This window comes from Agelaius tricolor, unplaced genomic scaffold (genome assembly GCF_023055355.1).
Source record: "Agelaius tricolor isolate 1412-34295 unplaced genomic scaffold, bAgeTri1.0.p SCAF_3, whole genome shotgun sequence".
Classification (NCBI taxonomy): Eukaryota; Metazoa; Chordata; class Aves; order Passeriformes; family Icteridae; genus Agelaius; species Agelaius tricolor.
This window is the reverse complement of record NW_027269263.1, coordinates 47,893,150-47,918,652: the sequence shown is the minus strand read 5'-3', so window position 1 is coordinate 47,918,652 and position 25,503 is coordinate 47,893,150. Positions and strand designations below refer to the sequence as shown.

The 25,503-nt window shown below is 37.8% G+C and overlaps 1 protein-coding gene across 9 annotated transcripts in view; it reads left to right on the top strand.

Annotated features, from left to right (window-relative positions):
* CADPS2 (calcium dependent secretion activator 2) overlaps nt 1-25,503 on the top strand; it is a 284,338-nt gene that overhangs the window by 118,701 nt on the left and 140,134 nt on the right. For all 9 annotated transcript variants that reach the window (XM_071423750.1, XM_071423752.1, XM_071423747.1 and 6 more), the window contains exons 6-7: nt 2,878-2,999; nt 19,548-19,659. In XM_071423750.1, the coding sequence (XP_071279851.1) occupies nt 2,878-2,999; nt 19,548-19,659 (234 nt within the window). The remainder of the gene's footprint in view (nt 1-2,877; nt 3,000-19,547; nt 19,660-25,503) is intronic.

The window sequence follows — 25,503 nt, the reverse complement described above, 5'->3', positions numbered from 1 at the left end:
TGCCTCCATCACATGTGCCATGTCTGCCTCCAGGGGAATACCAAGCCTGGAATGGTCCATAAATAGCATTACAAGAGTAGTTCTGAATAATCTAAAAAGTACCATAAAAAGTTTGGCCATAATATTTCTGGTCTTCAAGAAAGCGTGCTTGGTGATAGATGTAAGAAGAAGAAAAGCCTTCTCTGTCCCTCTGGAGAGAAATGATGTGGTATTTAGGGGAAAAGCACGGTAAAAGTTTGAAACAATCATGAAATGAAAAATGACAGGAGATATAATTTCTGGTAAATTTATAGCAGCTTTGCTTTGTTTATAGCCCCTCTGCTCTTCCACCAGATATGTAGACTATTAGGTCTGGTGAACTAAGTTTTTTTTCCTTTTTCCCCATTAGCAATGAAGAGATTTGCTGCAAGATAACTAATCCACAGTTCATCCCATGCAAGGCAAAGAATTTAAGTATTACTCCACATGAGATAGTTTTTAGTAGGGCAGATTTTCATTTTAGACATGATAGTAACCACATAAGTTGACTCTCTTGCCAAACAGTGTGTGCATCTTTTGCTCTTGAGAAGCAAAATCTCAGACGGTATAAGGGCAGAAGGAAACAGTTGAATTGATATTAATGAAGACTGAAATATGAAAGATGTGATCTTTTTCTGTACAAATGGCCAAATAAGAAGTGCTGATTGCATTTCCTAGAAGACAGGGTACTTCCTTCTTTGAAAATGTGAGCTCAAATGTACACAATTTCACATCTTTTGAATAACACATAAACGTATCTGTGTCATACCTTGTGTGGGGACTCAGTTGTAGGGTGACGAGCAGAATCCCCATTGAGGGCTGCTGAACTAGCACATGAATGAATAGGAAATCTACATCCTGTAGGACAGAGTGGAAGAACCCCAAAATTTCTAGATGCTGGGTAAAGTGGGCAGGGTTCTTGCTGTCACCGTGCATTGATATTATAAATAGTAGAACTTATTAGTAATATTAACAGTGTTCTGTTGGGAGTGTTAGTAATATTAACAGTGTTCTAGTGGGAGTGTTTGTAATATTAACAGTGTTCTAGTGGGAGTAGACCTTACTGACTAAGGTCAGAGACATTCGTGAGCCTCACTGCATGCAACAGCCACTGTTTTTACAATTTGAATATTTCCTTAAATATCCTGTTTGTAGAAATTTAGAAAAAAAAAATTTAAAAATCCATAGTAGTAGGAGAAGACTTATTTATATTCTTCAGCTGTTAGACAGTTTCAAAAGTAGACAAGCATTTAGGAGGTTGTTTATCAGCTAATGAGCTAATACATCCACTAGTGACCATTTCCTTTGGAAGGAATGAAATGCAGCTTTTTTCCAGTGCTGGAATCCAGAATTGTTACCAAAGAAAAGTGTACTGTGTAGTTAAGTTGGAAACTCAGGAAAAGAAGTATCAACATAAAAATGAGTAAACATGAAGTCAGTATTCAGCAAGGACATATATTTGCTATGTGGAAGGACCACATAGGCAGTATTACCTAGAAGGATCTTTAGTGCTAACTGCTTGAATTCCTGAGCAACAGATGGAAAAGAGGGATGACTTGATCGTCCTCCCTGGATTGCTGTTATTGTTTATGAACCATAATAGGCAGTATTGATTATTTATAGGTAATATGAAAATGGTCTAAATGATCAATGACTGTTGTCTCACTGCAATATTTACAACCTGGCAATTTTGCAAGACATGTACCTATTACTAACATTCTGGGATATTTAAAGAAAAAAGGATTTTATAGCTGGGGACTGGGGGTAAAGTCTGGTTTAATTTACTGGAACAAAATGGCACACGTGCAAAGAACTTTAGTAGCAACATATTTTAGTAGTTTCTTGCTGACCGGTTGCCTATAATGAGACCAAAAGTAGTCATTACTTCTGGCACCTTTAAAACAAATTAAACAAATGTTGGTTTACATGTAAGGTTCAGTTGAGGGCAGTTTCTGTTGATAGAATACGTTTTTCCAAGTTTCTTTTCATGGGCCCAAAGGGAACTGTCAAGAAAAGCAGCTTTTCCAAAGAAACCAGGGGAACCTGACTGTGTTTTCAAATCTTCTGAATTAGAAACATCTGAAATGCAAAAATTCCAATAATTTCACACTGTGACAAGATTTATAAAAGGCAGAGAGCATTTAAAGTAGAGCTGCATTTGGCTTTTCTGAGCTAGTGTAGAGTAGTCTAGAGGAGGTGAAAATCTACAGTATCTGCCAAGCTGAAAATTTCCCTGGTGAGGAAAACTTTCAGGGCACAGCTGGTGGTGGTGGCGGCTTTTTCTGTTTCTCTTCTCCCCCTTCTCCATATGCATACTGAACCTGACTGCAAGTACTGCACTGAGAGAAGGAAAGGATGTGCATAGTGGGGAAAATCTTACAGGAGCTGATACCAGTGCTCTGACCTGCCTCTTGCTCAGCACAACACCAAATCCCTTCTGAGGTTCAAGGGTTGCAACCTCCAGAGACACAGCACCATAACTTACCTGTCCAGATATGATCAGTGTACTCGTTTACCATCAGACTGATTAATAGATACAGTTTCTTATGTACAAAAATTGAGAATTATGTTCAGACATGAGTCTCAAATTGTGCTATTGGCATTTAAATAATGATTGGAGTGAGTTTTTGGTCACTGCCCAAGTAGAAACAGACCAAAAATTTCAATTTCTTTTAGATGTTGTTGAAAGTGGAAAAAGAAGAAAAAATCAAAACTTTCCTCTGTCTTAAGATTTGAGTGAGTGGACTTTGGGATTTTGGGGATTTTTTTTTTTTTTAAATCTTCACAGAGCTTAGTACTGCAATAATTATGCTGTGTAGTTTTTTCTGAAGGATAAACTATTTGCTCTCTTTTCCTCAGATTGTTATAATGGAAGTACAAGGTTTAAAGTCAGTGGCTCCCAATCGGATTGTCTACTGTACCATGGAAGTGGAAGGGGGAGAAAAGCTTCAGACAGACCAAGCAGAAGCTTCCAGGCCACAGTAAGCCACTCTACTGTTGCTGCATCAGTATCTCTTTTCTGTCATGGGGGAACTTGTCTGGTTTTCTTTACAATTTTTACAACTAGCTTAGTGCTAGGTTGTGGGATTTTTTTCCTGAGTAGTTATCTTGAATTCTTTCTGAGAAGTTAAAATACAAATAATACTTATCTAGGGTGAAGTAAGTTCAAAGTGTGGATGCTGTCCAAATGAAAGCCATTGAATGTACAGGTGAGGAAAAGAACTAGAGTCTACATCCTCCAAAAATTCAAACCTCTTGATAGATGTTAGCCTGAGGTGATTTTATGTATTCTAGGTTAATGTGCAGGTGGCCTTGTGGAGTGTAACTTGTACAATTGGAGGGAAATCAATACTCAGTAATCAATCTTGACAAAGCTTGCTCACCTGCTGAGCCTATTTCATTTTAAATTATAGGATCCAGTTCTTTCAATTAATTTTTGATGGAGCCAGTCAGCAAACTGACTTGGAGGGGGATAACATCATGCCATCTGTAGTTGAACCAGTTAGTGTAGCAGGGAGTAAGAAATTAAATTGGTTGATTTGTTTGACCTACACACTGTCTTCAGACACTTTTCACTCTGTTAAAATGTCATTTGGAATCTTTTGTGGATAACTTTCCAGACAGTATGTTGGGGTTTTACTGGCACCATAGTGTGCTGTGTGAAAGACAATTTAAAAATTGCAGTTGTTACAGTATCTGATAAAACATCTTCTACAGAATTGGGATGATAGTTTCTATTCCATTCGGACCACAAAGACAGATTTTTTTTTTTATTAGAAGCACAATCTGTCTCTTCTACAGTTTATCTGTCTCTTCTACAGTTGGGAGTAGAAGGAGATCTAATTTGGTGGACTTTATTCTAGCTGTGGCAACTTTCCTTGGCAAATAAGCCAGCAGCATATTCAAACAGCTTTTCAGAACACTAAGTATGTGGGACAAGATGTAAAATTCATTTGTCACAGTCCCTGGCTGTGTTCCTTCTCCAGGGTATTGGAATGCTTATTCTTATAATTTCCATGTACTGTGAGGACCTTCTAAAAGGAGCAATAATAAAAAAGACACACAGATGTACACATTGAAGCAAGGTCGTAAGTGGGTATTCAACATCATCTGCTAATTTTTTGACCTTTTGGAGTGTTTTTTGGTGGTTCAGGGTCCCATGAGACCCACTAGGGTTTTTTATGGAGGGCACATCTCCAAACTGTCCTTTGTCTTAGAGTTGCTCTCATATGGTTCCCTGCAGCATGTGCCTACAACCTTTGCCTGCTGGCACAGCCAAGGTTCTTGTTTCTTTCCATGGTGTATTGCTCTTTTTCGTCAGCCTTGAACTCGTTCAGGTCTGTTTTAAACGCTTGGTTAACCTCTGATGTCATTGGTATGAGTCTTTAAATCACCTAGAATACACAAGTGTTTGAATTTCGGACATGTTTATCTTCCTTTCAGAAAACAGTTTGAGGATGTTAAGGGTTTTGTTTTCTCTAGCTATTTCCAGAGACGGTGAACAGAACATGATAGGGATGGCTCACAATCAGTTCATGCCTTACTTATTTCATACTGCAGGTTAAGGTAAAGGTTGTAAAATCAAACAGAAGTGTATAGATTCATCAAGTAAAAATTACCAAGAGGTTAGTTGATTTTCCGATTTGTAAAAGTGGGAACTTGGCAAAAAGGAAGTTCCAGAAAAGATGGAGTCAATACAAGAACAACTGAAGTGTTTCTAGAAAAAGGTGTAATGTTAGGACCTGCTCCAAGCTTTTAAACTGATTTAATGAACTTCAGGCTCAAAAGGTATGAGTTGATTGAAAATGGGAGAAAGAGAGATTATGGGCTATCCTATCTAAGTGATATCTTACAAACCAAAGTCATATGGATTTGTTTGCAAAAATTTATGCATTTTTAGAAGATGAATTTTTGAGAAATGCCCTGAACTGTAGTTTGGAAGCGCAGAAATGGGAGTTAGTGGTGCTGTTGACCTGCTAACCTGTAAAACAGTGTAATTAAAGGGGCAAGGATTATAGAGCTCTGAAAAGTATCTAGTTCTTGTGCTGCTCTGAGTTGTGCTCTTTTCCATTTCTGGCAAGAGTGATTAGGAGACATTGGCATGCAGTATGATTATGAGTATTTAGAGACTTAGCTTTTGAGCACAGATAGAGACCTCGTTTGAGGCAATGGGGGAGGATATTAAATTAGACAAGCATGAAATTAGCAAATTACGAGCAAACGTTAAGAAGATGGAGGAAGCTGCCTATGTAAAGGGACATGCTTTCTTCCATAGTTTAGTTTTTCTGTTAGAGCCAAATCAGGTTTTTTTGCAGCAGCAATATTGCTTTTATTGATTGGTGGTGGAGGCAACCAAGAGGGCTTAGCAGAGTTTAATCAGAAATTACACTGGTGGAGGAGCACTGGTGGGCAAGCACAGCCAGACCTTCTCTTTCCTGATACAGAAAAAACAGCTGTCAGGTGCCTGAGGCTACTGCCTGCCTGCTCTGCCTGCTGCTGGAGCTGGCTTTTATTGGTATAATTTTCGGTACTGTCTTTCTGATATGATGGAAAAGTATCAGTGAGGCTGGAGGAGATCATCACTTCAGATTTTAAGTAGGATGTGCAGCTAGAAAAGTGTACCAAAACTCTCATACCAAGCATAGAATGAGACAGTGATGAAAAGTGAATGATGACCACCAGCCTGCTGTGGGGACTGCTGTGCTGGCAGGAGATATTTTTCTGTAGTCAGTCATTTTCAACTGGTAGCTACACTTATGGAAAGAAAAAAAAACCAGTATAAAGAATTATTTATGCCTATTTTTTTCATCTTTGAAATATCTCTATATGCAATGCAATGCTACTACTCACAATTCAAAAGCTTTTACAGTGAAAAGGAGAAAATAGATACTCAGATGAATGTTTCAAAATGCCATTGCAAGCCAGTGTGATCTTAGAGGAGAGATTAATGGAAACACAAGTCAAGTGCACACTTAATTCACAATGTATCCGCTATTCCAAATGCTGAATATTTTCTCAAGTATTTTTATACATGTATATAAATATTCCTCTAAATCCCTGAGTGCCATTTTAAGAGTAATACAAAAACTAGAAACAGTATTCGTTCTTAAAGGGAAGATGCCTAATTAAAGTCCCTGGAAGGGGCTTTCAGTTTTCATCAGTAGTAAATATTTTCTGGTTTTTTAATGCATTTATCTCATGCTTTCTTTCTCTTTGAATAATAACTTTGTAAGTTTATGTTTAAGTTCTTTATTTTCTTCTTTAGCAACCTAAATGAAGTACTGCTTATATGCATCTTGCTGAGTAACTAATGGTCATTCTAAAATGCAAATGCTATATAATGATGTAGTTTTACTGAGCTGATGTCTTGGACAGCTTTGCAAACAGATCTGTTACACAGCTTCACATGCAAACCCAATAAAATTTTTATAACTGCCTGTGAAATATTTCTTCATTCCTTCCAACTGTTTCCTGCCTTTTAGCCCTGCTGAAAATCTCTCCAACATAGCCTGTGACCTTTTCTACCAGAGATCAGTAAGCAGAGCCCTCAGAGGGCCCTTTTAGTTGTGTGAAGCTTTGCATAACTTTGTTGTGATGCCACAGGGGGTCATCTGCAGAAATCCAATGCTAATTTCATTTTTCAAGCGTTGTTGAAATAGTCTTGTTTTTAGTCTTGTGGAATCTAGTATCCACATTTCTTTCTTATCCTTGATTTTTATTCATTCTGAATATTAAATAATGTGATTTCTTGAAAGTGTCATGTTTTAGGCATGTAAAATCATGCCTAAAAATAAAAAAATGGGAACATACTGTCTTTTAGTACTGCATGTGACTTTTTCTTGTCACATACTTATGCAATCAGAAAAGATCATATCTTGATGGTGAGAAAACTTTAATAGAGACAGGATATTTATTCTTCATGTGAACAAGACAAATAAGATGATCATATTTTACTGCCAGTGATTGTAGAATCTTATTAAAAGGGCTATTATATGTTAGAAGTATGTGAAGAATGCATGATTAAATCTGACTAGAGGAGGCAGGGAACCTCAGTCAGTACTGCACAAATAAAGTAAATGCTGCTCACATTATTTTTTATGCCATATTCTACCATCATTAATTCCATAAAGTATTTGAAGTATGAGAACTTGTGCATACATTAGCTAAAGATTGCATAGAAAACCTTCCAGAGAGCAGTTTTAAAAATGGAGAAAAAGGCCTAATTTATAAAATTTCAGACTTTCTTAAATTACATGATCACTCATAAAAAAATAGTACTAGTTTTGAGAATGTGGCCTAAGATGACTTTTCTAAAGGGAAAAAAGATAAATAACATTTATAAGGTTGGACAATCATGTTCCAAACATCAGGAAGTTCTCTTTCTTCATTTTCATCGTAGTCCCTACATCTTTATAGTTTTTTATTTTTGATTAAGGGAAACAAGGGGACAATAACACTTTAAACTGTCACCTAGCTTGTGGTTGACAGCACAGATATACACAATGTGTAAAGGAAGAGAAAGCACACCTACTCCTCTTTTCCCACATGCTACTGCTCTCTGTCTGATACATGTGCATAAGTGAAGTTTGTTCCATTCAGTACTACTTTAATTGTACTGTTGGTTTTCTGCAGTCATTCCTCATATTGTTTTCATGTGTAGGAATTCATGTTCTTGCTTTTGCACAAGAGAAAAGGTAAAATGAAGCAGTTTAACTTGCCTCATATTGCTTGGATTCTTAAATAGAAAATGAGAGAATACACGTAAGAAGAAGGGTGGGACAGAAAGACAAGTTTTGGCAGTAATCAAACTCTTCTGTTGCTGGCAAGCTGACTAACTCTCCTTACAGTGTTTGCAGTGTTTTCTGTTCTTTGTTTGGGTGCTTTTTTATTGAAATGGGTATATTTGAGCATGGGATTTTCTACATGGGACTGCTAAGACTGCATTTTCATAGTACCTGATACAACTGTGCTTAGCTTTCTGTTCATATGCTTCCTAATGTATCTTCTGAGGATAAATTTTCTTTAGGATTTAGCTTCTTGATCAGGGTTTTTTACTTTCACCTGTTCCTTTGACTGTTTATTACCTCTGAAAGATTTCTCCTTGCAGCTAGGTGCTGCAAATCCAGTGTTGATGTCACAGATCAACTGCAAAGTAGTTCATCCTAATTTTGGCATACAGACTTGTTTTCTTTAAGTTGGAAATACATTTTAGGCAACATTTACAAAAGTGAGGTTATTTGTTAAAGAACATCTGTGTATTTTTACTAATATCACTTGACAGGCTTAAGTTTGAGAGACATAATTGTGCTGATGTATGCAATGCTGAAAACTTGTTGAAGATGAGCAGGATCCTTTAATAGTATTTTGGAATTTTAAGGGGAATGGTGGGGATCATGACAGGGAGCAAAGTCTGTCTGCTTTCATAAACTAGGCTTGCCTGAATTGTGTAAGGGTTGTTATAATTTTCTCTAAAATTCACCTTTCTATCTCTAAAGTAAAAATTCCATCATTGTGTTCATCTTGTCATGTATCAGTATGTGTTTCTTTTTGGAGCAATTCACATAATACAGTGAAGAAACAATCTTTCAAAAAATTGGTGCATTGATTAAATACCGTATATGTTTGTTATCCAGCTGTTAAGAGGGGAAAAAAGAAATTAACAGTAGGAAAGTATCTGATGTTTCCTTGGTTCTGCAAAGGAAATTATTGAGAAGAAAAAGAATACACATTTATCTCAGTGTGTCTTCTGGATTAATGCTGGAAAAGTTTCACATAAAAGAGTTTCACCAAGTTTCACTTGGTGCCTTGGTTTTATGATCTGACATTGATTACTATTTTATATTGTAGAAGAAATTTTTCCTCTCTCTTATTGCAGAGAAATATGAATTATATACAGACACTTAATATTAAAAGACATTTGAAACTCCACTGGATAATAACCTGAACAACCTAATTTTAACTTTTCTTGCTCTGCACAGGGTTTGAACTAGGTGACCTCCAGAGGTTCCTTTCAGCCTAAATTTTATGGTGATTCTGTGATTAACTCCCAAAATAGTCTAAGTCTGTTCTATCTGAGGGACTTGTGAAAGCCACTTTTGTTAGAAGGGAATATTCTCTTTTCAGATAAAGAAGCATAGCATGGAAGAAATGGGGATGAAAGGAGATAATTAAGGTTGGTTGTATTCTCTGCTCTATTTGGATAGTCAACAATAAACATAATCCTTATGTCACCAAGGCATATATTAGGGTATATTATATATACACTCTATATGATACATATAGCATATAGAGAGAGTATTAACCCTCCTCATCCAGAGGCACCACTGGAAAGAACAGCTATGTATCTGTCTTCTTTTAAAATGTAGTATTATATTACATGTCTCTTGCAAGACTGATACCAGTTTTATTTCACAGTGCATTTTTGGAAAATTTTGGGTTTGGAGATGCATGTCCCACCCAGGCCTTTCACTATAACAATCAGAGCTTGGAGGAAGACTGTTTCCACACTGCTTAATGCACAAGTTGTGTCTGTTTCCATTCTCATTCCCACCTGATCCACAACAAATGCAACTAATATCTTGCAGACAGCTGTAAGCTTTCTATAACATCGTGCTAAAGCAAATGCAGATGTGTGATCCAGCTTAAAACTGGAAGGCATTTGGCTATGAATAGCATGGTGAAGCCAAATCTTCACCATTAAATCTTGCTTATAAGCAAAATGGTTTTGATCAGGAAAGCCTTATTGTAATATATCTACCTGGTCTCTGGCTGGGTCAAGCTGAAGGCAAGGGCAGCCTGTAAAGCATCATCTACAGGGATGTGGTCTGTCAAAGAAAAAGGTGGGGGAGAAGGATTACCTCAAATTTTACCTCCCTTCTCCTCCTGGAATACTTCAGTAGAGTGAATTTGAAATTTTGTGTTTCAGAGTGCTCTGCACCTGTCTTATCTTGGGAAAGTTCAATTATTGTTTGTGGGCAATAGTTGACTTGAAAACAATTCCTTTGGATTCTTCTTAAATTTTGATATGACCTGAATGCCCAGTTTTATATTTTAAAAATATCCTATTCTTGTATCTTGATTTGAAGAGACCAACCTTTCAAAAATTTGCTTATATGTCTTGTAAGTATGACACAGGTACATTCAAATTAATTAAAAAATATTTTATAAGATATAATGTTTTAATTGGAACACATTTACAGCCTAATTTAGTTTAGGGTTGTTGTTTTGGGTAAAGAGAAATCTTGAGAAAAAGGGTTTGAAACAGAGTTCCTGCTTTTGGATCCTGTTCAGGCTAAGAATACTTTATACATCTCAAATGCTCATGTCACTGTGTTAGTATGTGCATTGATCCTCAGAGGCGTTGAGAAGTCCAGTACTTCTAGAATACAGAATAGCCCACTGAACAGGTGAAGAAAATCTATTTATAGATCCTGAAATTTCTTAATAACTACACATAATTTAAGGTGTGAGTCTACAGGTTAATGTGCCTATTTGAAAGCAATACCAGTGAATGGAGAGTAGGAGGACAGCAAAAACAAAGGCAGGGTAGTGTGGACAGCTGATAAGAGCAGTATGAGTCAGAAAGAGCAATAAAAGGGGTTTCAGAATAAAACACACTAATTGGTCTTATGCCAACTGGAATAATGACATTTTCTGATTTTATTCCTGGCTCCTTCCTGGTAGACTCTGCAGGCCCAGGTAGGTCAGCCTAGTTTGTGATTTGTTTTCCCACATCTTTAGACTGACATGACAGCATCTACCTGCTTCATCAAAGTACTGCGAGTTTATCAATGTTTGACAAGATTTTGAAGGTTTAAAGTGTCACAGAAATACGAAGTAACATGAAGCAAATAGGAGTTGCAACTTTTAACAGTATTGTGATGGATTCATAATTATATCTTTCAAGGAAAAAGTGAAATAAATATGCATATAGAAATGTTGAGAGCATAAATCACCATGTCTTGCCCTTGTGCCCATCATCAGTCTCTAGGTGGGTTTGAACCTTGGTGGGAAACAGGAGGTAATGCCTCTCATGAATTGTTCACTCAGTGTGTACCAGTGCTGGCCAGCACCTGGCAGTGTGTCAGTCTAGATACACACCCATGAAAATTTTCACCCTGGCTTGTGTCTTGGTTGCCTGTATTAAAGTGAGATGGGAAAGCAAGACTAATCATTTATTCATACTGCTTTATGTTTGTAATGACAATACTTGTCATAATAGCATTCTGTACTGTTAGAGTGCACTTTTCTTCTTTTCAGTGTAGGAAGCCTAAATGAGTGTTTTTACTTAGGTGCTTATTATGCACGGCATCCCTCTTCTGGTTTGCTTTTCTGCTTTCTATTAGATACTTTTTTGTTTGAAAAAAACTACACTCAGTTTTCTTGTGATTTTTTACAAGTAATTATTTCATATATTAATAATTAATAATTAATAAATACATGATTGTGCATAGATCATTATTAGCTCTCAGATAAACAGTAATTTTGAGATCTATTTTTTTTATTTAAAACAGTTGTTATTTTACCAAAAGCAGATCCTGAAAAAAAAAAATCTGCATACTGACAGATTATTCTCTTTTCCCTTTCATATTAGTCTAGTTGTATAAAGGAATATTACAATATAGCATATCCATCAAAACATTGTATCCTTGCTGTTGCTGAAATTACATTTTGGAGCTTTGTGTTCCTTGAGAAAAAAGTTCCAAGAAGGGATTCCCAGTGTTTTCTAACAGTCACCCTAAAACCCCTTAATTTTGCTGCTGAATCCACAGAAAAAGAAAAAAATTACCCAAACATTTACATTTTCTTTTAGTGACTGCACTAGATAGTGGCTCAGCAATGCATTGAGAAGTTAAGCAATGGGCTGTTTGGTGTGTGCAGCTGCAGGTGCTGGACACAAATTTTCTGGAAGGGAAGTGCTGAAGAGATGGTTTGTTAGTCTGCATTTCAAATTATTAGTGTGCTGGGTCAAAAGTTCCCATATAGACAGAAGTAAATGATAAAGGGTAAAAGACAGTAGTGTAGACTCAGCCTAGGTAGAATCAAAGGTGACATTTGAAAGTAATTGTGTGACTTTCCATACTTATACCAGGACTTCCCTTTTCACAGTACTTTCCCTTTCTCCTGTCATTCACCTCCGTAGAACAATTTCTTTTTCCCCTATCTATATTTAGCTTTAGGAACACTTTGATTGGAACCTCAGCGTTAGAACCATTGCCATTGTCATTCTCCTTCAATAGCTGACAGTCCATAAGGTAGTAGCTAAATAGAGAAAGCATTTATGCAGAGTATCAGTGTTTCTTCGATAGGGATTGTAAAACAATGAATCTGTAGTTCTCCTCAAGATCTGTGCTTAAAATAGGGGAATCATAGTAACACAGGGAAGAAGAGAGTCAAAGAAGATTAGGTGAGATCAGTAATGAAAGGCCAGACACATGGATACCTCATGGTTCAGTTTGCCTGAGTGTGGAACTTGTCTGTGCTTCTACTGTGAAAAGTTTTTATTATTTGTTTAGAACTTTCTTTATGCCTTGCTTTTCAGCTGCAGTTTAATGTGCTTGCTCTGAGTGAGCAAATTATGCTCCTTCCGTTAAAATAAATGAGTAATTTTGAAATAAAGAAACAAAAAATATTTCGAGGGAAAGCATTTACAATGTAAATCCCATTCTAAGCATTATAGAAATGCAAGCTCTTTCCCTTGGGGTTCCAAGCATTAATTCCAGATCTCACTGATGTACTGGAGAATGCATACCTAAATAACTAAATAAATGAAAATAATGGTTGTAATATTGCATATAAGGAATGGTCTTTACCCTATTAAATCCTTAGTGGTGCACAATAAACTTCTGTTGCATGTGCAGTACTTTTCAATATCCTTTTTCAAAGGGAGAAGTTTCAATGTTCATATAATTTTGTATGGTAGTCATAACAAAAAATAAACATGCTTTTGGGCTGTATGAGACAGCTGTTAGAGTTAAATCTCTGATTTCCAGTTTAGCATCCTGGTGTCAATCATTAACAAATGGATGAGTAATTTTGTGCTCAGAAGAGAAAATGAAATGCTTGTGATATTTTTCCAAGTATCAGCGGGGAAGAACAAGTAGCAATTAGCACCAACTAATACTCTCTTTAGGAGTCTCAGTAAAAACACCAAAATCAGATAAGTATGGATTTAACTCTATTTTTATTTGTGTGAGTGGGGCCTCCTCGTCAAATTATAGATTTATTGTCAAATTGCTGTGGGGTGACTTGCACTGCTGGTACAGCGCCTGGCTCACGGTCTCACATCTTCTCTCTCTGTATCTGTGCAGTTGGACATAGTAATGTGCATCACTTCATAAAGTCCACACTCACACAATCCTTCACTAACAACAGAAGGTTTTTCAGACCTGCATTTGAAGTGCTTCAATGTATCAGTGTACTTGGATGTGTCAGGGGGTGCTGAGCCTCCTCCATCCTTTAGTTTCCTGGTATTTCATACAACTTGCACCATGAGTGGGATTTCTAGCCCGAGTGTGATTTCTAACCTGAGGGTTGATACCTGATTTTATACAGTTAAAGTTTATTTCTAAACAAAGTAGAAACAACAGAGATGGTATAGGTTCTTGACATGGTTGCAACACAAAGATATTGCAGAGACCTCAACATACTGTTTTCAGTCCAGCTCCAAGATGTGCAAAGTTGAAGGGCTGGTAAATCTCTTACTCCTGTGGAGCAGTAAGATGCTTAATAAAATGGCTTGGGTGGGTCTTCCTGTTCATTCCAGCTCTGTCCACACCCCTGTTTGGATAGCAGATAAGAAAACTCTTCCAGAAGGCCTCTTAAGGTAATTTAATTAATAGTTAAGAAACACATTGAGGTTATGTAGAAGGCTTAAACCCAAAATCAAGCCCAGAACGATGCAGAAGATGGCACCAAGGAGACTAATACACTCTGATACTGGTTTTAAAAATGAGATTTCCATATTGCTGAGGACAAAAAAATGGTGTAAAAATTCTGTAGAGTTTTTATTTTATCAGAAATAAAGTATTCCAATAAATAGGGCTAAAATAAAATTTCTAGATATTTGCTTAGAATAATAAATTTCATTACATTCACCCCCATGATCTCATAAGAAAAGTTTTGACTAACAGAGACCATGAGTTAAATGGAAAACCTGAGAGAGAAATTTGCTGCTGTTTCCAGTGTATGAAATGCATTCCAAACTGAAGTAGAAGAATAAATTCCCTTAGAGGGGTTTCTGTGACACAGTGATAAATCTTCAGCTGAAATAAACATTCACCTTCTTGCTGGCAGTAGGTACTTTTGCAGTGAAGGGAAATAAACTCTGGCAATATATTTTGTCTCTAATTATTATATCAACCCACGTACCTCTGACAGCAAGAGAGAAATATGGTGAAAAGACTGTGGCTTATGGTTAAAGATGAACAAACATCAAATCACTGCAGTTTCTATAGTAAGGAGAATGAGTAGGTAAAAGCAGAAAAATTATTTAAACAGAGGAAAATTATGTGGTGAAATGAGAGCCTGAGGAGGCAGAATTAGGGGCTTTTTTTAGACTTAAAGTTGGTACTTTTAGAGGTATCCAGTATGCTACATGGGCTGCAGCTAAAAGTGCCGTGCGCTCACTGCAGCAATTAGTGTTGAAACTATTGTTACTTTGAACAGTTTATCTAGCAAGATTTAAACAGACAAAAAAACAACCATACTATAAGGGTAGTTATTTAATATGAATATTGCATGAGATACATACTTGTTTTGTCTAAAATTTTGCACTTCCCATCTGAACATTTTCAGCACCAAAATTTTTCACATTATTGGACCAGTACTCAAAAATCAATGGCTCCTCCAAAGGTGTGGAGGTGGTTGTTTTTTTGTTTCCATCATTTGCATACATTTGCTAGTTAAAACATATGCTATTACAAACACAAATCATTGCATTTTTCTTTGTAGTTAAGATTTACTAAAGGTACACTGTTTGCAAATAACAATTTCATAAGGTAGATGAATTAATTTGCTTGATCTTTCATCCTTTCTTCCATCATTCCTTCAGGAGCTCCAGTGCAGAGCAAGCTGTAAGTTAATTACCTGCAATATACTTCGACTCAAACAAGCTCTAAATGGCACAAAGAAATTGCTTCTCTTTTCACAGAAAGCCAGGTTTCAACCTACAGGTTCAGCTGTATGAGAAGTAAAAGTCAGCTGTAAGATCTATTTTCATACAGAAAACATTTCAGTTGTTGATGTTGAAAGTTAAAATATAAAGAAAAGCAGCTTTTTTTTATTCAGCATTCAGATTCTGGAGACCACATTGTTAGTTCCTATTTAAAACAGAAAGTAGTTCAGTTAAACAGTTTAAAAATTTTTGTCTTGTGAATAATGTGAACAATCTTTTGTATGGTGGTTGACTTCAATGTCTGTGGTTCAGAAAAAAATATTTTCTGCTAAGTACTGTATTTTCTTCAGGAAGAATATCAGGGTGCAAACCCAAACTTGGCATTGATTTGTCTGACCTATACATAGCAGCTTAGCTTTTAAATTTAAAGGAGATGTTCTCTCCCAGGAGATTAAGAAATGCAAGAACCAGAAATATTAATGCTTTAATAGGGGTCAAAAAATGCATTTTACAGGCAACACATTTGTTTTGGAAGAAAATAATGAAATTTTTGAGAAACAAAGTGGATGTAATTATACTAGCACCTAAAATCTAATAGCTGAAACAAGAAATCACAGTAATGGTGATCAAAATTTTCATAATTATAATTACTCTTCAGGTATTGATTTCATTAATTATTAGGTATTCTCCTGACCTATTTTCACCATTAAACTCACCAGCTCCTTGAACAGATATATAGATCTAGAATAAATATCCAAAAGTATGGAGAAAATGGATGGAATTTTACAGTGGAAATAACAAGTGATTCAGTAAAATCTTATTTATTGTCTAGAAATACTGTATTTACAATCTTGGCGTTATAGGGAAGATTGATGCAATTTAATTACACAGCTGGTGATAGGACAGTACCTTATTCAAAGTTATTGTTTGCATGTATGTTGTAATGAATTTTAAATTGATCTGTATGCTGAAAATCTGATATATTTTTTTATGCTCTGAGATATAGAAGCTGAAAGTGTGATATCCATTTAAATGGAATTTGGTTAAAATGAAGTATTATTCCTAAACAGGAAGAGTAAACAAATTGTTGATTTGTTGACTGGAGTCTGGCCAGCTGTCATAAAAGAAATAGCCAGGGGAGAAAACAAAGTTAAAATCTGACAGATCTTGAACACCTATATCATTTCAGAGCAGTAAAGAATATTTCAAAATAGGCTAGCTTATGTACACCTGCATGCTTTACTCAGTCCTTCCTTTATTTTGGTTCATCCTTAATAAATACTGAGTTCCTGGTATCTTGTTATATTCATGGCACAATCTTTACAGATCAGAATTTTATCTCTAACAGAACTGAAGTTTATTGGGAGATATTGACAATGCAAACTACATCCAGAAAGGCCATTCTTATTGCTACACCTCATTTCATACCGACAAAACAAAATAATGCAAATTTTTATTAACATAAACATTCATACAAGTTAGATTACAAGTTGGAGTTTGGATTAGGCTGTCATTTCTGACTTCTGCTTCAGATGTGGCCTGATGCATAATAACATAATAATGTGCTTTTAAATGTACAGCATATAGATGAACTCAATCTATCTAAAGTCAGTTTGCTTGGAGTATTGGGTCTTTTATGTTCTTTCTTAGAAGGAGCAAACTAAAATCAACATGATACCACTCTTTTGGCTGCTCATTTCAAATTATATGAATTCATACCTCTGCAAAAACATGAAGCTTCAAAGAAACAAGACTTGTGTTCTAATAATACACAAGGAACAAAAGGATGAGCTACATGTACTTTGCTGTTATATTGGCAACTGATGGGAACATCAGATGCCCACACGTTAAGTGTGTTAGTAAGGGATGCAATCTTGGATTTGCCTTTTCTAACAGAACATGATTTCTCAGGAGCTCTTTCATGAGGTGAGGAATGATATTAAGACCTAGTCAGTAAATTCTGTGATCATCAGCTCTGACACGTAATTCACTTCCAAAGAAATGTTCCTGAGAAGCTATGGGAGTCAGCTGAAGTCCTAATCATCCAGGAGCATGCGAATAAGTGCATGGAATATTTCTACCATGAACATTAAGCCTTAGAAATTGATTCAGACCATTCTTTTTCAGCCCAAGATTTTCACTTACTGCTGCAGATGGAACAAGGGATGAGAGAAAGATGTCAGTCAAAGCTGGCGATCAGATTCAATGTTAAAAGTGATTTCTGATACTACATAAGTGCCAACAACCAGTGGATGACCCCACGTTACTCCCATTCTCATCAGTCTCTCCCTGTGCCTCTAAATTGGAGAAGGAGCAAATTCTCTCAGCTTCCTGGGCAAGGCTCATGTGTGTCCCATCCCTGGGGGCTGTGTCCTGCAGAGATGGAGCCTGGGTCTCCAAAGAAAGCTGCACCACTTTCCAGGAAGTTCTTTGAACTTGATGCTAGGGTGCTCAAACCCCAGCAGATGCTGAGGCCCACACTGCTGCTCAGCTTGCAGCAACTGAGCAGGCAGTGTTCTCTTCATTGAATGGGCTGGGTCTGTTCCCTTCAGTCAGCATGACCTCTTCTTTCTCTTCTCTTTTGTATGAATCGATGCTGGCACTAGACTTTTGTAGAGAGGGTTTGGGTTTGTTCTGTTATTTTAATGGGAGTCTCTCTTGGGGTTTTTGTGTGGTGCTGTCCAATATGGCATGCACAGTTTAATGCCTCTGGAAGCTCAGGGACAAGCAAACCTGACAGCTGAGAGAGAAGGTGCAGCTATCAAAGTGCTTAGATTGTGTTTCCAAATTCAAGGCAGCATGCTTCCTGAATACTGGGATCTGGAGGCTAAACTAAAAATACAACTATCTCACCTTTTATAAAGGTGCTTTCTCCTTGGAAATTTCGTTTCTGTGTTGTGACAAAAACTACCCCTGGCACCACCACAGGGAGAAGCAGTAGTGCCAGGCATTGTCTTATTCTGAATTTGCAGCATCTATCATCAGATCATAAACAGGTTTTCTCTCACTCAGGAAGGTAATTTGTCAGAGTTCCTATTTCTATTACCACTTTGCTGAGGCTAAAGCTATGCACACCACAGACAGATTAAGCATCTATCTAACCCAGTCAGGGTGAAGGAGAGAATTTAGTGCAAGATTCGATCAATTTGTGGTGAACCTCCCTTTCAGAGTCAGGCATGTTCAGCCACCTGTAGGACTGGTTTATACAGAACTGCTGCTTCCTTAAAGCTTTTTGGTTTTGATTGCATATTACTTTCTAGATTTGGTCTTGAAGTCTGTAACTCATGCTAATTGAAGCATTTTCTTTTGCTTAGTAGGTCTCTTTGCTGGAAAATTGCTATTCTATGTTCACATTGCAATACTGGAGAGATTGTGTATTCTTGAATGTAAATGAAAATTGTTGCTTTTCCTAAATGAGGGCCTAAGATTTTGGCTTGTGTAATACATCCTTTTATAGAGCATACTCTTAAGGTCATCTGTTTTCTTTATTTTATTAGTTTCTGATAATTGTAATATCTCACACAGTGGACAAAACCAGGAGAAACTGGAGCTGTGCTTACTTTTTGCGTTTTTTGTACCTACTAGCATAATCACAATCGGTTTAATCAGTTAATGTAAGGAGCTCCATGTGGTTGTCCAGGATAATGGAATAGATCATTGAAGGAAATTGCAACCTAATTTGTATAACTTTTGTTTTTTGTACCACTGACACACAGGGAGGAGGGGGGGGAAGGCTGGCAAACCAAGTGTCTTAACTGAGATAAGAGATTAATGACTAGAAGTCTGTCTGCCTAATTAAGGTTCTCTAAAAGCACAGAGCCTTGTGGCAGTAATTATTTTGCAGAGCTATAGTCACTCCGATAATATTTTTTTCCTATTATTTGCATTTGTGTTTATGTTTTTCCTACATTCTAAGTTGTAAAATATATAATATAAAATACAAGATTTTCTCTGCCTAAGTCTCCTAATTTATTCATGCTGTGGTTGCCTGAAGTGAATTCCGACATGGTTCTTTGGTAAATTAATTTGACTGGTGTGCAGAAGATAGTGAATATTTTTCATAGAAAACAGATCTCTCTTTATCTTCTTGCTTGGTTCTTTTTTCTCTATGAAGATATAATTTCTGTTCTTTGAGTTTTGCTATTAAAAAATTTTGGATTGATATTTTATAACAAAAGTCATACAGAAATCCCTGATTTGTTTTATCACAGAGAAAAGCCATTTTTTCTATGTAGATATGATCTTGGATGTTCAAAAACATACCTTCCTTTTCTTTCCCACCCTCCTCCTCCTAAAGCTTGAAAATTAGGTTCCAAGAGTGCATAGATAAAAATTCTACAAAAACATTAAATGTCCTATCACTTTCAGGCCTGTACTCAGCCCCAGTTAAATTTTGTTGGTTTTTTTGTTGCAGATGGGGAACCCAAGGGGATTTCACCACTACTCACCCTCGGCCTGTTGTCAAAGTAAAACTCTTTACAGAAAGCACCGGGGTGCTGGCACTTGAAGATAAAGAACTGGGAAGAGTGAGTATTATGTGCAGAAAAGAGAAAAATGTGAGAAATGATGGGTAGAAGTGTGAATATTGATAAAATGTGCCATAAAATGGTATAAGGCCTTCATTACCAGCCTGTTCTGCTGTGGCTCTATCAAACAGGGCTTTTTTTATGTAAGGGTGGCTTTTACCAGTGTTCAAAACGTGGTAGGTTGACTTTAATTACCTTTCAGAAACTCACATCCGGCATCTGCGGTGGTTCTCTTTGTCTTATTTAAAGCATTAATTTCTACGTGACATATCAATGCTTTTATCTATTCAAATTACAAGTGAAAGGGAGAGGGGTAGGACTTGGCATATAATAAATGTAGCAAACAATGGGGATAAGGAAGGGAGGACTTAAGTGGTAGAAGGATGGAGCAGAATGGGAGAGGAGTGAGGGATGATATGCGAGTTAAGTAAGAGCTTATTGTTGTACTCCATGAGCTTTTCCTCCGTTTCTGTGTTTCCCTGTCTTGGCAGGATAATCTGATATTGGCTCAGTTAGTCAGAGGACAGTGCTAATAATGCCAAGGTCATGGGTTCGATTGCCATATGGGCCATCCACTTAATAGCTGGCTTCAGTGATCCTTCTGGGTCCCTTCCAACTCAGACTGTTCTGCAAATTCTGTAAATTTATCCTTCTTAGGCCAAAATCAAGAGCTAGAGAGTGCAATAGAAAGAAGAGGGTAGGGTTAATGAGGCATAGAGGCTCTACAAATCTCCTCCTCTTCTTCTGTTGAAATTTTCTCCTCTGACATGTAGCACATGGAAGATAGCTCACATTTTAATGCCTAGTTCTACAATCAGAGTCCTGGCTGTTTCTCATTCAAGCAAGCAAGCTCATTGGAAAGAGCAGGGCTCTTCTGCACTTTGTGTCCTCTGAGGATATGTGGTTACGCTCAGACACGTTGTCCCATGCATTGTGTCACTTGTTAAGGTCAGGAATGTATCTTCAGGATTACTTCTTGCCTCATCTCATATCCTTCTAAGGGGCTTCCAAGGTCACTTGGTCAAGGTGTAGGTGGGATCTGCATGGAGAAGGTTCCCGCAGAGGTAATGCCCTGGCAAGAGCCAGGCAGGCAGTGTGACAGGCACAAAGGTGCCACAGATGTGCAGCTGAGCAAACCAGAGTCACCAATATCTGGATTCAGAACAATAAAAGAGACACTGAAAGGGTGAAATTGCATGGTGTTACTAACCACAGAGAAGTTTTGTCTCTGTCCCTCCTTGCACAGTCCTTTCAAAGAAGCAGAAGGAAAGTCAAGTGCCAAGGTGAAGGACAGTGGAGGAGGGACTATGTGGCCATTGTGAACAGTAGCCAGCATACTCATTGCCAAGGAGTCAGAGAAGAAAAGAAGCATTATCCATATAAAGAGGCTAAAAGTATCACAGGTTTTAGCAAGATCCTCTGTTTCTGCAACCTCAAATAGCCAAAGTTCAGGTACCAGCCTTGGTCTGCTTTCTCACGCTGCAGCTTGTCTAAGTTTCTAGGACGGGAAGTTAAAAAGATTTCAAATTTAATTTTAAAGAATAAATACATTTCAAATGTAAAATATTGAGTATAGCTTTTTCCTTACTTGTGTCCTGTGGCCACAGAGGATTGGTTTGTAGGTTTTTTACTCTTTCCCCTCCCTGCACACTCCTGGCTGCCTTCTGACACATCTGTGTTTGTCAGCTGGTCCAAGCAGTTTAAAGAAAGTGTCTTGGTTGGAGGGGTGAGGGGAAAGAGAAAAAAACCCCAAGTAATTGAGAGGGGATAGTGACCTCAGTGCCCTGTTGTTGGAGTCTGACCCAGCTTTCCCAGAGACAAAGCAAGATCTCTAAAAGATGAGGTAAGGAAGAGCAATCTTCTGTTTCTGATTCTCACTTTCCTGGTATTTGCTGCTTGCTTTTATCAGATGCTTGAGATTTGGTGCTTTGTACCAGAATAAGTCTATTAAAATAATTTCTTTTTGCTGTTTTTCCCCACCTTGTGAAAAAGTATAAAGGCCTTTCTCCCCCTTGCATTAAAACTTGTGCTGAGATTGGGAACAGCAAACAGGAGTATCCCAGATATGCCTGGATACTGCTTTTCTATTGTATAATACACTCCTGATTTGCCAAAGAATACCATCTGAGAAAGATAAGTCAGTAAAAGATAAACCTCCCACAATGAACCTATGTACATGCACATGGTCTTTAGCAGTGAAAAGTGACATAAAAAGGGCATGCTGGCTGTGCAGTAGTCTGTTTGGGTGTCTGTCTTTCTGCACCTCCCAGGTAAAACCTGTGGTTGCTGACAGACAACTTCCAGCTCGTGGGATTAGACCCTTAATTCAGGAGAAAGAGAAATCTTCCAACTCACTTCTCTGATATAACCAGAGTATTTATGAGAGGTGGTTGCTAGCTTCAGGGGAGACTGGGAGAAGATTTGACAGAATTTTTACAAAATAATTTGCAGTACTATGTACTCTTGTGGTACACATTTTAGCTTTCAAGCTCTTCTTTTGGTGATGTCTTTGTTTTCAAGTCTGAGAGATTTAAATTCAGGTATCATTTGAAAATATGTGGGATCCTACTGGATAAGCCTAATTTTTATAAAGTTTGGCAACTTTATGCATGGTCATTACAATGCAGTGACTTGCAGAAGTCCATCTGATTCAGCTAGGTTTCTTATCCTTGGAAAAGGTCTGAAGATCCTTCCTACTGGTATTTTTCCTGTACTTAATAATTCAACTCAAACCTACCCCTTTTGAGGTAGGCTTACTGTGGACATTAATTTTCATCTGTCAAATACTTTCTTAAAAGTGTGTGTCTTGACCTGATACCACTTTTCTACATTACTGAAGCTTGCATTTCCAATACCTTGCAGTTATCCTGAAGGTTTTGTTCTGTTTAATCTATAATTAGAAATAGAAGGCAGCATCAAGTTACATGATTTGAATTTTGAACTTCCATCACATACCAAAAGGTTTCTTCTGCCACCAAGGGGTCAGTTTTTTAGGAAAAGAGATCTAAGGTATGAAATATGGAGCCAGCAATGGTGTCCCCAGTACTGTAGAGGAGAAGGTATTTCCATTGAACCCATCAGTGGATGGTGATGTCTCTAACTTGTGAACTTAAGATGTAGACCCTGATATCAGTAGGCCCCTTGTTTACAGGGAAGTCACCGCTTATTTCCAGAAGTAATTAATTAGCTCATTGGGGAGCAGGGGGGATTCACCTGTGCTTTCAGTAGAGACGACAGATCATACTTGCAGCTTTTTATACTCCATGTTTGAAAACTCAGGCTCACAACCTCTGCTGTAGGAGGCCTCACAACCTCTGCTGTGGAAGCCACCAGGTCAGCACCAAGTGATAGAAAGGCTGATGTCTGTATTTAACATCTTTTCACTCAAAGCATTTAAGACGTGGTTAACTGAAAGGAACTAATACTTGCTATGTCCCTTGCCTGATACGGCTGTCTTCCTCCAAAAATAACAATAAATCCAGTTGTGAATCCCAAGAGAATATTTTGCTTGCTGTAGAATATTCTTCTGGTTTCCTGCTGACCACTTTCAAACAAAAACAAATCTTAGTATTTATTCTCTGTTCTACACAAACTGGAGAACAGTTGTACAAATTCAGTTTTTCACTGAAATTAAAAACAGAGATGTGTGCTGCGCAAAAAGGGAAAAGATGTTATTTGGATTTGGGTTCTGCAGAACATGAGCTTTTGGAGTGGTGTGTGTCTGTGCAGACCTCTACATACAGGGAATTGAACCCCTGACTACTAGAAAGGGAAGCAGGCTGCATCTTTGAAGCTAAATTTATTCTAATGAGGAAATGTTAAGAACTTACTTTGGTCAAAGATCTTTGAAATTTGTGGTACAGATTTTATGTGACTGATACTGATCTCGCCACTTGAATAATTTTTGTATGTGCATGCAGAAGGCAGAATTGATGTTTCATTTGTACATGCAACAGCTGAGAAAGTGTGAAGAAGCCTTCAGAGTTTGATGTAACTGCTTCTAAAAAAATCAGCCTGGTGGTTTCTGAAACTCAGGGATCTGAGACCACTTTTGCTTGTTCAGTACTTTGTGCATAAAGATGTTCAGACCTAGTAGGTAATTCAAAGTGACAGCCCTTGTGCGTGCTTAGCACACATGTGGATACAATGTGAGAGCAGCAGGTGGTGTTTGATCGCTGATACCTTTTGAATATAAGAATATTTCAGCCTTGTTGCTCTGACTATTCAATTAAAAGAGAACTATTGTCTCACAGCCTGCATGTGACAGTCAGCTGCAACCAGCAATAATTAGCTGTGCAGCTATGCTTTTTGGGTTTTTTTTCCTTTAGTGCTGTTACTCTGTGTTTGATTTAAAATTATAAAATAGCAGTACTGGCTAGGTACCTATACTCATAGGATTGATGGGTTTCTGAATGTCAACTGCACTGGGCAGTTGTTGTTTTTCTTCTGTGCCACATTCAAAGAGCCCCTGAGCAGAGACAGTTTCATTCTGTGACTGTTAATTTAAAGCCTGCCATCCTGGGGATTGTGTTTCTCCATCACACTTTGAAATTACTGTGGTTTCTCAGCCCTGAGTTCTTCTGTCTTTCTTTTTTAAGTCTGGAAAATTATAAGAGATTGCTTCCACTCCTGCTTTGTCTCTTGCTCCCCAAGTAGTTTGCCTGTCAGCACTCTGTGATTGTCTGAGTATTATTGTTTCCATTCTAACAGGGAGGTTCTCAGAAGCTTCTTTGAGAGTGCCTCTCATTGAAAATGCTTGAGATACTTTGCATTCAGGCTTTGTCTCTCTTAGATGTGGGGGAGAGGCTCTTTGGGAAGGACTCAAAGACTACTTTCATCAATTGCTAAGGCCTGTTAGGGTTAGTGTTCAGGCAGCACCATCAACAGAGGTTGATTGTGTAAATTGTGAAGTCTTCCCAGTTCTTTTTCATCAGCAGTATTTTAGATACCTCTCTCACCATGTGCCTATTCAATTTCTCTTGTTTTTTGTTTCTTCTTAACCACCTGTTACCCAAAGCCTTGTCTTGGTGTTTCATCCATAATACAGTGCCAAAAAGCAAGTGCCAAATAGCCAAAAAGCAAGAGATCACTCAATAGGTGAGATGATGGAGCTTGCATAGAAAACTCATAAACTCCCTTGGTGATCAAGCTCTTATTAACCCGTTCTTTAGGGGTTCCCGAGATGATAACTTTTGTAAGGGGATTATTCTCAAGAGAGACATCTCCTTTTCCCCTTTCTACCTCCAATTTGAGTCTCTTCTTTAGCTTCTTTTTCTTCATCCTCCTGGCAGCAGGGTGTCATGACTTAATGCTCAGGGAAAGTGAGTGCAGTGCTGTGCTTGGCAGGCTGCTGCTGGGGCATGCAGCTGAGCTTCTTGTCACACTGACAGCAGCTTCTGCCTTTCTGACATCAGCCAGTCTTTGGGAAAGGGGCTGACAACACAGAACAGCTCCAGACTTTCAAGTTAGGGCAGAAGATGTCTTGAGAAGAGACATTTCAGTAGACATTTCTTTCAAAATCAGATGTCCCATAAGTGAGGTTGGAGCCGTTTGTATTCTGAAAGAGCACATCAGGCATGAGAACTTTTGTCTCAGATAATTTTCTAGCTTTCCTGTTGGAGACTGTAGAGTTTGGAGAAAGGATAGGAAGCTGGGTGCCAGAAGCAGGAGCAACTCCCTGGGGTATCAGGGCACAGGACAGGACTGGGAGACACCAGGGCGGCCCCATGCATCAGTAGCATCCCTGGGGATGGGGCTAGGCTGAGGTTTGGTTTGCTTTCTGAAGATGACCCAGGCTGCGTTATGAAGAGGAGACTGTGGATAGGCTGCATCTTTCTTTTTTTT